This window comes from Solanum tuberosum, unplaced genomic scaffold (genome assembly GCF_000226075.1).
Source record: "Solanum tuberosum cultivar DM 1-3 516 R44 unplaced genomic scaffold, SolTub_3.0 scf00285, whole genome shotgun sequence".
NCBI lineage: Eukaryota > Viridiplantae > Streptophyta > Magnoliopsida > Solanales > Solanaceae > Solanum > Solanum tuberosum.
The window spans coordinates 103,004-118,246 of record NW_006239208.1 but is presented as its reverse complement, the minus strand read 5'-3'; the positions used below and the strand labels follow the sequence as shown (position 1 = coordinate 118,246).

Below are 15,243 nucleotides of genomic sequence, written 5' to 3'. Positions count from 1 at the left end.
GTAAAAATAAACAGAGTAGAAGTAACATTAGGGTTATCGATAGGATGACTCATTCGGTTATTTTAAAAAAAAATATATCATTCAATTTTTGGGCTATTTTATAATGTATAACCAAAATTAAAATTTTAAAATCATCCCAATCCTAATTTATGTGACAGAAGCAGTACAAAAATTAGTCTTTTTTTTTTTTTTATCTTGTAGATATTTTAAGTTATTATTTATTGTAAATTATAGTACTTTTTATTAAAGTTTTTAATAACATATGTTACTTTTTATGTTTGAGAGTTAAAGCAACATTTTTTTTTATATGTCTTTTAATTTTATATGTGTTTTGTCCTTTTTCATTTTCCAAAAATAATATTCTCTCTATTTTATTTTATATGTCATTTGTTTTTATAAATATATTGGTCCCTCTTCTTATTGGAACACATGTTGAGTTGTTGTGGTTAGTTATTCCCTCTTCTTATATAGTAATATATATAAATCAATATGCTGATATAATCGGTCTAATATTAAAAGCAAAAATTAAATAATCCACTTGTTTATTGAATTTAAAATTTGAAATCATAAGAAAATGACAAATTTGTCTACAAGTTTAAAATTTATATATATCGTACTGACACTAGCTCGAATAAAACGATAGAAATAGTAAGAATTTCTATAGTCAATTTCTCAATTTTCACTATAAATTTAAAACGGTGAAATTGAATAAACTTGTTAATTAATGAATTTAATTGGCCGTAGCAAATTGATTCCATGATTTTTTCTTCGCTCTTCTACCTAAATAAAAGCGTTTAGCATCATTATTGAGATTTTCCATGGCAAATTATAATCATAAATATTACTATATGTTAATTATATTTATGTAATCGTAATTGATATTTTTACCTTCACATGTGACTTCATTTGATCATCTGTTAAAATTAAGGCAAATCATGTCAAATTTAATGAGAAACATATATTTAGCCTGAAAATATAACAGTTTAACAGGTTCATACATTTCCTCCGTTTAGGGCTTCGATCCTTTTTTTCTCATACTCCAATTAATGCCATGGATAAACCGGCGGATTACAGCGCCGGCGCCGGCGCCAGGGCTACTCCATCATTGGCCAAGCAATTACTCCGAGCAGAACAGAAACATCAAACAGGAAACTCTTCGTGGCAGCAGAAACAGTCGGAATTACAACAATCTCCAACATATTCTCAGGAATTGATCAATGCCAATCTCTGCAAACTCTCCGACGGTCTCTCGGCATTCCAACGATGCTTAGGTGAGCTACACAGACACATTGATACCATTCGTACCTCAATCGACTCCTCTGTGCTACTTCTATCGCTCCCAAATAATACAACTCCGTCAGCACCTGCACTCCCAGCACCAGCCCCAGCCGCAGAACCATCTGACCCCTCCGAAGAGGAAGAGGAAGAGGAAGAGGAAGAGGAGGAGGAAGAAGAAGAAGAAGAAGAAGAAGAGGAAGAGGAGCAACAATTGAAATCTCCTCCTCGTTCACAACCTAAATCGTCAAAAGAAGGAGAGGAAGAGAAACAACAACTGAAATCCCCTCATCGTCCAGAGCCGGAATTGTTTCGTATAGAGCTGAAATCCCCTCCTCGTCCGGAGCCGAAATCGTTTCGTATAGAGCTGAAATCATCCTCTCCTCGTTCTAGTTCAGAGGTGAAAATCCTCTGCGAAACAATGAATAGTCATGGTCTGCGGAAGTACATGATAAGGCGTCTCTCATGTTTAAAGACGCTGCAACAAAAAGTCCCCAAGGCATTGAAACTCTCGCCTAATCCTGCAAGGCTGATATTGGAAGCTATAGGCATGTTTTATACTCAAGGGAGCAATACTTATGTTGAAGGCTCACCTTTGATCACGGAAAGACGGGCTTTAGTATTGCTTTTGGAGTGCTTCTTGAGAATGATAGGTGAGGGCGAGGGCGAGGGAAGCTCTGTTGAGATTGAAAATGGAGAGAAGGAAGAGGCAGGGCAAGCAGCTTTAGCATGGTATAGGAGATTGAATTTTGAAGGAGGTATACTAAAAGCTCAGGAAATTGATGCTCGGGGTTTGTTGTTGTTTATTGGGTGTTTCGGGATTCCACAAGCATTTAGAAATGAGGATATCAAGGATTTGCTGCACCAAAGTTACATCAAGATGATTTCTAGCTCCGTCAGGAGATCAAGTGTTCTCATGGCAAAGATTCCGGAAATAATAGAAGGGATGCTGAATCAAAATATGGTAGTTGATGCCGTTTATTTTACCTTTTGTTTTGGTCTTGAAGATAGATTTAACCCTCAAAGACTATTGACATCATTTCTACATGAGTCTGAAGTGTCATTATGCAATAAAATTCAGACTTTTGAACAAAATAAAGGATCAAAAGATTCAGCTCTTCAAGAGATTATTGGAGCTAAAAGGAGGTACTTGGGTACTTTGAAATCTGTCATCCAATGTTTGGGACGTAACAACATTGATCATTCAAAATTTCTTTCAGAGTGGCAAATCGGCGAGAAAGTAATAGGTTTGGAGAAAGAAATTACTCAATTCAGGAAGAATCTGAAAGATGAACAAAGAATGGTACAAAAGAGAAAAAATGATGAAACTGAGTGGTTGAAAAACAAAGAAATGAAACACTCACATTTTCCTAATCCATGGACGCCACAACAGAGAGTCGTTAACCATGTCGATAGAAGCAATACCTTGTTAGAAGGTGATAGAACGGCTGGACACTTTTATGGTCATTCTGTGTGCCCTTCGGTATATCATGGACCTGTTGCAGGCTCGATTCATGAAAATATTGTTGGCTCGCTGGCAGGACCTATGGGAGGTGTGGCCATGGCTGTACCTGGAGCAGGTATATCAGCAGGCACCGATGTTGTTCTGAGTCGAGTTGATGGATCTCTTCGTGATGCAACTGTGTATGACAGGCTGCCCTCCCACAGATATGCCTATAGGCCGTCATCGTACTTGGAAGGGCCAAACACCATAGCCGGTGATGCGTATAGTAGGCCTCCACCATACATGCAAAACTCAATGGGGTTGCCAAACACCACACCTGGTGATGTTAATAGGCCACCACCATACTCACAAGGCTCTGCAGGGTTGCCAAATATCATAACTGGTGATTTTTATAGGCCTCCACCACACTTGGGAGGCTCTACACAGCTGTCAAACACCATACCTCCACCATATCAGCTTGCTGCTACTGGTCCAACAACTGAGCTATACCGGAGCATTGGCTCACAAGCAGTTGATGCTGTTCCATCTGGTGCGATTGCTCATCCTTCATCCTCTTTGTACTGGCAAAGATAGTTTTGAGTTCTTATTTAGAAAATTGTCAAATATGAAGATGAGATACATGCTTGTGGACGTGCAATTTGTATATAAATAGATTAGGAACCTACATAGATATTAAATCTTTTGAATCTCAACAATAATAGCGCCTTTTCCTCCTCTTCTCTATAATTTGTTAATTTTTTCATATAAATTGCTTCAGATTTTTGAATCTTTTTCCAATGAAGTTTCTTATCTTATTCTTGTGATTCCCCTTTGGTTTACTCAAATGAAAATAGTTTGAATTCTATTCTATTTAGGGATCCTTTCCACAACCTCCCAAACGTAAATTACATTGTTTGCGTTGTACTGCTATAAATTTTAGACATTTTGAGCATTTACACATGACACATTCTATTGGCGACAAAATTTCACGAGTCATTGAACATGAAATTAAGTCTCTTGGCTACAAGAAACTAGCACGTGACTGTGTGAAATCCATTGAGTTCCTGTTATGGTATAGAGTATTGGGAGGTGAATAGAAAGAACTATCATCCACATCTATAGTGCTACACAATTATGATAAAGCTCCCACAACATCCTGCAGCAATATATTATAGATGAGATCGGGTTCACCCCTCACCCTGACGTTGGGGGATTGGGAGTTGAGACTTCCTTGCTCTTAGGCGTGCTGAACTTTACTGTGATACATTCTTCTGTTGGAATAGAAGTCAAGAATGGATGTGACTTTGCTACATCCATTCTCAATTCTGTTGGCTCGACTTTGTACCATACATTACTATAAACATTTTAGGTGACTGCACCGTGATGTATAGACTCCAGTTTGTACAAGTAAATCTGGCATTTCAATAATGACTGGCCACACATTCTACAACACCCTGATGTGGAAGATGAAACAGAATGCTAGTTAGCCAGACACCATATTTCTTACTTGGGAAAGGGTCATTTAGAGCTGATATACCCTCGTTATGAAAGTGACTCATATAAACTTTTATTGTTATACAAATGACTCTTGTATAACGGTAAGGGTATATATGAACCACTTTCATAACGAGGGTATATCAACTCTAAATGACAAAGTTGAGGGTATATCAGGCCCTTTTCCCTTCTTACTTTGACAATTGTGGGAGCAACTGGTCCTTCAGATAGTTTATTTTATACTCTGTAGACAAGATACAGAGAATGAACTTTTTATGAGATTAATTAAAACCTACTTAAAGATGAATGATTACAATTAGAACTCATTTGGGTTTTGGGTAAGCTAATAAGCATCAAGTGTTAAGTACATTTTTATTATTTAGGTGTTTAAACCAATATGTATTATAAATATATGGATAAAACATATTGCAGCTAATTAAGTACAGGTAAATAATTTATGTATTTGGTAAAAATGTGTTGATAAAAACTTTTTCAGCTTAAAGTTACATATAAAAATATAAATTTAAAAAGTATTTATTTATACATAAAAAAAAGAATAATTAGGAGTTAACATGTTGTAGGAAGAGTATTTCAGAAGTTAGAAAAGATATTAAAGATAAAATTGTAAAATACTTAATCAAATAACAAATATTTAAAGCAGCACAAAATTTTAACTTATTTTGATTTATAAATATTTTAGACATTTATTAAACGAATAAATAAATTAAAAAGTGGTCCAACTTTTTTTTTTATCGGCATAACACTTAAACATGATCTTTAACTTGACTTCAACGGACAACTATGACCTTTAACTTTGGGTGTGCACAAATCCTGCATGACACCTTACAAGACAATTTTGTGTCCTACGTGTATTATGTCATATAGGACACGTGTGTTTATTGATTCAATTTTATATAAATTTAAGTGTCTGTTGTTTGTGTATACTTAAAATTGAAAAGTATACTTATTATGCATTTTATTTGGTAAGAATAAAGTGGTCCAAACTTATATGCACTAGTGTTGTTCTATGATGGAATCTCTTATCTTCATATATTTTGATGTCTCTCATTTTTCTTCCTCTAAATATTGTCGTTTGACTACTTTTATGTATATAACAAGGTTAAGGTTCATTGTAACTTGGAATGGTTGAAAAGTATAACAAGGTTTAATCAATTTATTTGGTAAAAACTTATCCGTGTTTAATATTTATATCAATTTAATATATATATATCCTAAAATATATTTTAATTGTTAAACTTTGTCTTACAATACTTATCGTGTTTTTCATTTTCGTATCTCTTAAAAATATTAAGTAAAAGGGGTGTTTGCCTATTTTATCTTTTATTTATATATTAGTATAATCTTCTTGATTGAATATTTACTCTATTAATGTATCATAAATGATAATTGAGATATTTGTATTTTTCGAGAACAACAAAACTATTAAAGGTAAAATGGAAACATAATAATTAACATATTTTAAAAAAGGATGAAAAAGATTTTGAGACGGAGGGAGCAGTTAATCACTGCACATTCTAATCTTATCTTATTTGATTATAAATAATATAGTATAATTTAGCATAAATATCGGATATAAGTAATTTTTCACCATTTTATTTTAGGCATATATTGAATCTTTCACTTAATAGTAGGTAATAAGTAACTATATCCATATATTTTGAAAGACAAACCATTTCCATAAATTATCTACTACAATTTTTTAACAAGAAAGTGTCAAATGTATTTCATTAAATTAATAAAGTTTGACTTAATCGTGATTATAACTGGAGTAATGATGTGTTGTCCATTAGATTCTTATAAAAATATTTAATCTTCCTCATTTTCTCGATTAATTAGTAGACTTTAGTGATTCAAGAGGAATTTGGTATAGATTTGTTGTTTCCGTGTATCATATTTTTTTCTAGATTTAGAAAATAAAAAAGATAAATAATCAGATGCAATATATATACACGATAATAAGGAGATATTTTTGTTCACTGATGACTAAAAATCTTCATATTATTTTATTAGTTTGAATTTTTTTGTTGTTGTTCTTATTTATGAAGGGGAGTCCTGAAGAATAATAAAGTTGTCTTTGTGTGATCTATAGGTTACAAATTCTAACCATGAAAGCAATTTGTTAATATTTATATTAGAATAAAATGTTTACGTACAACACACTCTTTTCTCAAATCTTTCATAAATACAGAATATTTTGTGCACCAGACTATGTTACTTTTATTTATATATGTTTTGAAATTGCTCAAGAATATTTTATGGTCCAAGACATAGCTTTTTGAGACATTTCATTAGATAATAATGTTGTAATATCTAGTCATTTTTCATTTTATTTTCCTTCTCTTATGCACTCAATTTGCCTTATCAAATGAATTAAACGTTGATCATTACCTTTGGTTTTATAAAAAAGATAGTATCTTATTGTTCATGATTAAATAATTATATATCAATTTTTTTTATCTCTCTAATATTCCACGCAGTATAATTATTTTATTTCATAGACTTGGTCGATTACTTGTGAAGTTTAATGCATAGTAGCCATATTAAAATGCAAGGTTTTAAATTAGACAATTCATTGGTATATTTTATTTGTAACTTTGAGAATTTGTTTTAACTTAATAAAATAAAAATAATTGAATATAGGAAATGAAAAGTAGACCCATTCAAATTTGCCAAACATAAAATAAAAATGGAACTGCAAGGGGTTGTAACTAGGTGTCGGCAAGAGATTCAATTTAATTTCCTTCACCAAAAAATTATATTACATAAATATACGAAAATCAATTTCCTTGTAGGTAGTTATGACTACTATTTTTTTGTTTCTTATTTGTAATTCAATATACAAATTTAAATTTAAATTTATGCATTGGAGAACTTGTTTTTTAAAGTGATGCAGATCATTTTCGCTTGCCACTACTTTTGTGTTGATTTTAATTTTGTGTCTTGTAATACAAAAACTATTTGCAAGATATAATATATTTTTGCATCATGATATTTCATAGATTATGCCAGCATAACTTTTGCCCTGAACTCATGGTTTATTAAATATAAGTTTGTTTGCTAAAAACAAAATTAAAGACCCAATTCATTTGAATAATAAAAAATAAAAATCATTTTATTTAAAGAACAATTTCTATAATGTCATCAAACATTTTCAACCGAATTTACCATTTTTTTGGCTTGAACCTAATGTGATAGTAAAAGCCTAATACACTTGAATATTAATCACCTGGTATTTTTTTTTGTCTCCGTTGAATTTTAAATCTTAAATCGTAAAATTTCCAATCATTTCATTAATCACTGGGCTGCTCTCTTGAGTACTCAAACTATTATTAGTGGTTTTTTGTAAGGTGGTCATAAAACAAAATTTAAATGTACTTTTAGAAATTAAAATTAATGTAGAGAGTTTTTATGCATTTTTTTCCCTATATATATAAAAATAAATAAAAAAATATATATACTTCCTCTATTGCAAATTATCTGTTATGCTTCTAGACTTCTAGTATTAGAAGTTCAAGATAAAATTCATTATCTTTTTCCTTAGTAGTAAACAGAATTGTAATTGAAAAAGTACCTCAATTACAAAAAAATGACATATGAAAGAGTAAATATTAATACTTTTTTAATGATATAAATGAAAGTAAAAAAGTAGTAGTAATAAATAATCAAACTACCTTTAATGGAGTAATTTTTTTAAGAGATAGGTAATAAACGAAAATACAAAAATAATTTGAGATGGATAGTCTATAGACTACATACCAACAAGGGTTGTAGTGAAGTTGTAAATACTCTTTTATTCTTAATCAAGAGGTTTTGAATTCGAATCTCTTAAGTACGGAGTCACCTTTGTTAGGAGACGTTTTATCCCAATATAAAACTTCCCGACACGATCAGTATAAACTATGATTGGGGTTAGCCAGAGTCGATATGATGACAGTAAATTAAGGGCATTTATGAACTTTGGTCAATAAATAATGTTACCTCATCGTGAGACGAACCAAAAAAAACAAAAGCAAAAATTGACACTTATTGGATACATGAATTTGCCCCAAAAGACAACCTTTTACTTTATTTTAGTTTTCAAAGTTCATAAGAATTCACACCACAGATATCACAAATTTTCCAAATCAGTCTGCTCACCTGCTTTCTATTTCTTGTAGAATTTTCTCATGACTAAACAGTTTTTTTCTTTATAAAAAAAGCTATTTTTCATTCTCTAAAAGTTTAAAAGGAAAAGATTCAAGTATTTCATTAAATTTTGTGAAATGATTTAACTTTACCGTTCGTTAATAATTGAGGTAAAATATTGTTGGGTATATAGTAAGAGTTAATGGGAAATTGAGATAATATAAAGTGTTCTCTTATGCTTTAGTAAAAAGCAATTTTTCCTCACTGGTGGTGAAAAGAAAAATTCAAGTGTTTAAATACGAAAATACTTCTATTAGTTGTTAAAAGGATTGAAAAGAGGATCCCTCGTGCCGTCGTCGTTTTGGCTTTGGGACAACCATGACCTTTGTGGAAGGTTGCAAACTTGGGAGGACACCGTGCATTCAATGGACTCGGGGAATAATTTTCTTAAGGGGACACTGTGCATTCAATGATCTCAATTTTCTTATATGTTTTTACGGTCATTAATTTCTACTTATGTTATTAATTTTTGTTGTTGAGTAATACAACTTTAAATTTTGCTTATGTTATTAATTTTTATTGTTGAGTACATGCTTTAAATTTTGTTGTTTATGTTTCTGCAAAGTTATTGTTATCAGTATCTATTAGTACTTGCTTCATAACAAATATGTCCTTACCGCTATAATATTAGTTCAATTATACCCTTATTTACTAATAATAGAAGCTTTTCAACACGTAAAACCTTTTATGAAAGAGAAAAAAATATCAAATTCACCTTTGAACCAAGTGAAATGGTTTAAAATTATTCTTAAACTTTACGAAATTATACAAATTTCATTTTTCATAATCACCCTACATCATCACGTTGAATCTATCAATTGCCATAACAATAGTTCTCTCTACTCTCGACCATGATCACTCCACCACTACTTCACCCTAATGACACTCTTATAAAGAATACTCAAATATTTCACACAAAAATCACTATATTTAGACAATTTTTTCATACCTTCATTTTTATCACTATCCTCGTCACTTTTTTTTTAATCTTTAACATAAGATCACCTCAATCAATGTAACTTTATCTTGATTGCCACAATATTGATGTAAATGATTTAAAAGCTAAAATTGTATCGACGAAATTTGATAGAGATGAAAATTAATTTGCTAGTATATTTATTCTTTATTTAAATTTTATTTGAGATGATTTAAGATTTAAGATTAGAGATATTATCCTTGGAGGTTTTGAATATTGAAGAAAAAAATATTACCAAGTAATGACCCTTTTTTTGAAAGTTCAATTATAAATTTAGAGCATTTCACAACCAAATTTGAACCCTTTCACAAAGGTTCAATAACAATATTTGAACCTTTTCTTAAACCTTAATAATAATACCAATCCAAGAACCCCCACTCATAACTCACTGAGCTTAATCACACCAGATTCTGATCCTTCACCCCACCCCCTCGTCACCACTCTACCCCACAAAACCGCGGGGGTATTTCTTCCCTTTTTCTCTTGGCAATTGCTTATTTGACTCTTAGGGTCCTTCTCTAAATTCTCCCCAATTCTTAGAGTTGCCCCTTCTCAATTTTGTCTGCTAGGGTTTCAATTTTTTCTATAATTACAGCTTCAGATTCATTGATTAAGGGGATATTCTATTGATTTTTGAAGTGGGTGTTGAGATTGTTTTGTGGTTGTGAAGAAAGATGAAGCTTTTGATGGATTCATCAGCACCATCATCATCATCGCCATGTAAAGAGATGAAGGTATCGGAGTGTTTTGGAGAAAATAGCGTTTTCCCACCTGGGTTTAGGTTTCATCCGACAGATGAGGAGCTTGTTCTGTACTACTTGAAGAGGAAGATCTGTAGGCGCCGGATTTTGCTTGATGCGATTGCAGAGACTGATGTGTACAAGTGGGAGCCAGAGGATTTGCCTGGTATGAATTCTTGGATTTTGTTATTTTTTTTTTTACAAAAAATGAGATTTTGATGTGTTTTTTGTGTCGTTGACTTGATTTGATCATCTGGGTAGCTGGGTTTTTGGAGGGTTTTGGTATGTGAAGTGTTTTTTTGGTAGTGTTTTTGAGTTTTGTGATTTTACTTTTGAGGATTGTGATTTATCTGGTTGCTGTTTGTTTTTTTTCTGGAGTTTTTGTGTGTTGACTTTGTTGTTTGGCTTGAAAGTTACCATTTTGCTTTATTGGATTTTCTGTGTGGATAAAGGCGTGTACTAGTCGATGGATGGATCATATGTGCTTTCTTAAATATTAGTATATATTTAGAAGAAACATAGTGTGGTGGCTCTAGGATGTGGAAGTAAACTTGTTGTATAGTGGAATTTCCTAGTGTCTTGTTAGGTTATTGTGATTTTTGTGTTTATTTGATAGATATTTATTTGGGGGAATAAGTTTCATCACAAAATGTGCTTTTGGCATAGTTCTGAGTTTCCGAAGCTTTTCTGCTACTGTAGCTGAGTTTTTTTGTTTTGGTGGGCGTGTGGGGTATCTAGGTTCTATTTTAAGTCTTACATGTTTTTGTGTATATTGTGATTGAAGTTTGTGTGGAGATCTCCAAGACATATTTAAGCTCTTGGTAGTTTATTTATGAAAGATCAGAGAGGAATTATCATTATCAGCACTTAACATGCATCTAAGTGTGTTTATGATTCTTCAATAGAAATGATCATGTTCCATGTATACAGTGGCGGATCCAGGATTTAGAGTCCGTGGGTGCCAAATGGGATTCGAACCCGCAACCTCAACCTTCTAAAGTTGCCCTCCTACCGTGGCACCACAAGCCTAATTTGTTCTGTGGGTGACACGCTTTATATTTATATAAATATTATATATATATATACCTATGTATACATAGAGTTTCCGTCGAAGTTCGGGGGGGCGTGGCACCCCCACAACCCTTCATAGATCCGCCACTGCATGTATAGCTTTTGCATTCTAAATTCCTCCTGTTTCTGTTTGTTTGATAACCTTTTGCTCTATTGACCTGCTTCCTGACTTGAGATGTCAAATTATATGTTATTCTCTTCTAGTGTCTGATGTTAATTGGTGCTGATTGATAGTCATACTTTGGGTTGATAGACTTATGACCATGTTTGAATTTTTTCTATTCTTAACTGACTGTTTCTTTTACGAATTGGAATTGCAGATTTATCTAATTCTTTTGCGAATTTGAATTGCAGATTTGTCTAAGTTAAAAACTGGGGATAGGCAGTGGTTCTTCTTTAGTCCCAGAGATCGAAAATATCCCAATGGAGCACGGTCAAACAGAGCATCAAAGCACGGGTATTGGAAAGCTACTGGAAAAGATCGTATTATTACATGCAACTCTCGTGCTGTTGGAGTGAAGAAGACGCTGGTCTTTTATAAAGGGCGAGCGCCAGTAGGTGAACGGACAGATTGGGTGATGCATGAATACACCATGGATGAAGAAGAGCTGAAGAGATGCCAAAATGCACAGGACTACTATGCACTCTACAAGGTCTTCAAGAAGAGTGGGCCTGGCCCCAAGAATGGTGAGCAATATGGTGCACCTTTTAGAGAAGAGGACTGGGTTGATGATGAGTGCCTAAATGCCAAAGTCTCTGTTCAGCCGGAGATCCCGAGACATCAGGAGAGTTCTGCAAAGAACATTAATGTAGTTCCTGCTCCTGATGACGCAATTGAGGAATTGCTGAAGCGTCCTTTTACTGTTGATAACAATTTTGCATTGGAGCAGTTTGTTCAAGAGGAAGATACTGAAAGTACCTTGCTAAATCAGTCTTCGAGGGAAGTTGATTTATACAATCATTGTGCTGTCGCTGGGCCAAGCTGCCAGCAGTATGATGCGAGGGCAAGCTTTGACCTGACAGAGTCAGGCACATCACCATTACATTTGTACGAGGCACCAGAGGTCTCATCTGCTCCAGTGAATCCTGTAAATCCCCCATATGTGGTGGAAGAGGATTTCTTGGAAGATTTTTTGGAGATGGATGACCTCCTTGTTGCCATCCAGGATTTAGAGTCCGTGGGTGCCAAATGGGATTCGAACCCGCAACCTCAACCTTCTAAAGTTGCCCTCCTACCGTGGCACCACAAGCCTAATTTGTTCTGTGGGTGACACGCTTTATATTTATATAAATATTATATATATATATACCTATGTATACATAGAGTTTCCGTCGAAGTTCGGGGGGGCGTGGCACCCCCACAACCCTTCATAGATCCGCCACTGCATGTATAGCTTTTGCATTCTAAATTCCTCCTGTTTCTGTTTGTTTGATAACCTTTTGCTCTATTGACCTGCTTCCTGACTTGAGATGTCAAATTATATGTTATTCTCTTCTAGTGTCTGATGTTAATTGGTGCTGATTGATAGTCATACTTTGGGTTGATAGACTTATGACCATGTTTGAATTTTTTCTATTCTTAACTGACTGTTTCTTTTACGAATTGGAATTGCAGATTTATCTAATTCTTTTGCGAATTTGAATTGCAGATTTGTCTAAGTTAAAAACTGGGGATAGGCAGTGGTTCTTCTTTAGTCCCAGAGATCGAAAATATCCCAATGGAGCACGGTCAAACAGAGCATCAAAGCACGGGTATTGGAAAGCTACTGGAAAAGATCGTATTATTACATGCAACTCTCGTGCTGTTGGAGTGAAGAAGACGCTGGTCTTTTATAAAGGGCGAGCGCCAGTAGGTGAACGGACAGATTGGGTGATGCATGAATACACCATGGATGAAGAAGAGCTGAAGAGATGCCAAAATGCACAGGACTACTATGCACTCTACAAGGTCTTCAAGAAGAGTGGGCCTGGCCCCAAGAATGGTGAGCAATATGGTGCACCTTTTAGAGAAGAGGACTGGGTTGATGATGAGTGCCTAAATGCCAAAGTCTCTGTTCAGCCGGAGATCCCGAGACATCAGGAGAGTTCTGCAAAGAACATTAATGTAGTTCCTGCTCCTGATGACGCAATTGAGGAATTGCTGAAGCGTCCTTTTACTGTTGATAACAATTTTGCATTGGAGCAGTTTGTTCAAGAGGAAGATACTGAAAGTACCTTGCTAAATCAGTCTTCGAGGGAAGTTGATTTATACAATCATTGTGCTGTCGCTGGGCCAAGCTGCCAGCAGTATGATGCGAGGGCAAGCTTTGACCTGACAGAGTCAGGCACATCACCATTACATTTGTACGAGGCACCAGAGGTCTCATCTGCTCCAGTGAATCCTGTAAATCCCCCATATGTGGTGGAAGAGGATTTCTTGGAAGATTTTTTGGAGATGGATGACCTCCTTGTTGCCGAACCAAATGTTCAAAACTTTGATCATGAAACACCAAATGGTCAAGTCTTTGACAAACCTGCTGGAAACCTGGAGACTCTGCAGTTTGATGACTTTGATGGCTTATCAGAGTTCGACCTGTATCATGATGCACCTTCACGTCTTGATAATGTGGGGACACCAACAGTGGGGCAAATTGCTGAACCATACATGAACAACTTTGTGAACGGGATTACATACCCTGATTCCACTACATACATGAGCACTTTCCAGAATGACATGATGAACAACCAGCAGATGTGCTTGAATCATGAAAATCAGATAAACAATCAATTCTGGATGCATGATGAAAGATTCGGCAGCTTCAACCCCATTGAAGAAGATCAATCAGTTGTTGATCAAGCATCTTCAGGTATTCAAAGAATTCCATATAGCAATGCTGCTAGTTTTGCTTGGCTAATGCCATAATATTATCATACTTCTCAGATTTGTATAAACACATTGTTCTATGTTATCTGACTTGCTGGAGCTCTTGAACAGATGGATGGTATTGAATAACCATGTCATCTTCAGTATGGCAAGAACTCTTTTGCCCAAGTGGAAATGGGGGAGTTTGAGCCAAGCTTCAAGAGCTCTTCTGCTGTTAATATTGGTGTTAGATTTTATTTCTAACTTTAGCAAGTTTTGGCAATGTTTAGGTGTGGTAAATGATAATAATATGGCAAATTATCCTATGGGCGCTAATCAAAATCTAGCCAAAAAGGATGATGGTACGCAGTCGTGGTTCTCCTCTAATTTGTGGGCTTTCGTGGATTCTATACCCACAACTCCTGCTTCAGCTGCTGAAAGTGCTCTAGTAGTTAACAGGGCCTTTGAGCGTATGTCTAGCTTTAGTAGAATGAAATTAAATGTCGGGAACATGAATGTTGCTGCAGGTAATACCTCTGCAACTTCAAGTAGTTCTGGCAAAGCCAAATATGGATTATGTTGTATTTCTTTACTTGGAGTACTTTGTGCATTCTTATGGGTGCTAATAGGAACTTCTGCTAAAATCGTGGGGACATAGATATCCTCATAAACATGTGTAGAGTTTTCTTTTGCTATTTATCATCTGGCTTCTTGCCAGAATCAATGGAAAGCTGAGCATGTATCTTACAAATAATTGGAGATCATACTTGATGTATGATTTATCTCAATTCTCCTCCCCTTACGCTCCCTTCCGCCCTGGCCCCAGACCAAAGAAACTCCTGAAACAAAGACGTCAAAATATTAAGAAAACTATGCATAATAAGTGGTGCGACGCATCATAAAACTTGACATATATCTCTAGTTTATCTTTGTTTATTATGGTTTTAACTCATGATTCGTCGTAAAATAGACTCTAGTATTATTTGGTGCTTATCTATTTTGGTTAGAATATCTCATGATCGAGCTACTGTCTCGTGGAAGAAATTGATTTTTTTGTTTATCATTGATGTTTACTTGTTCTGATATTATATGTAAAAGCTTATATTCGTGGGAAATACACGCCTTTCCACTTTATAAACTTGCTTGGGTAAATTCCCCTGGTTTAGCAGGCTTATATTACCCATCCCGTGCTTCT

The 15,243-nt window shown here is 34.4% G+C and overlaps 2 protein-coding genes across 3 annotated transcripts; both read left to right on the top strand.

The window, feature by feature from the left end:
* The first annotated feature begins 975 nt into the window (after positions 1 to 975).
* On the top strand, positions 976 to 3,482 carry LOC107062939 (FRIGIDA-like protein 5). Of its 2 annotated transcripts, XM_015314227.1 has the most exons (2): positions 976 to 1,134; positions 1,350 to 3,482. In XM_015314227.1, the coding sequence occupies exons 1-2, from the start codon at positions 1,047 to 1,049 to the stop codon at positions 3,311 to 3,313; spliced, it is 2,052 nt and encodes a 683-aa protein (XP_015169713.1). In that variant the 5' UTR covers positions 976 to 1,046; the 3' UTR covers positions 3,314 to 3,482. The 2 variants fall into 2 exon arrangements, with proteins under 2 accessions (XP_015169713.1, XP_015169712.1); XM_015314226.1 differs by having other exon boundaries at positions 976 to 3,482.
* Positions 3,483 to 9,880: 6,398 nt separating this feature from the next.
* Positions 9,881 to 14,778, top strand: LOC102588290 (NAC domain-containing protein 17). The gene is made up of 4 exons (XM_015314205.1): positions 9,881 to 10,301; positions 11,561 to 12,384; positions 12,849 to 14,052; positions 14,339 to 14,778. Exons 1-4 carry the CDS (start codon positions 10,070 to 10,072, stop codon positions 14,704 to 14,706), a joined length of 2,628 nt encoding a protein of 875 aa, XP_015169691.1. The 5' UTR covers positions 9,881 to 10,069; the 3' UTR covers positions 14,707 to 14,778.
* Positions 14,779 to 15,243: the final 465 nt, after the last annotated feature.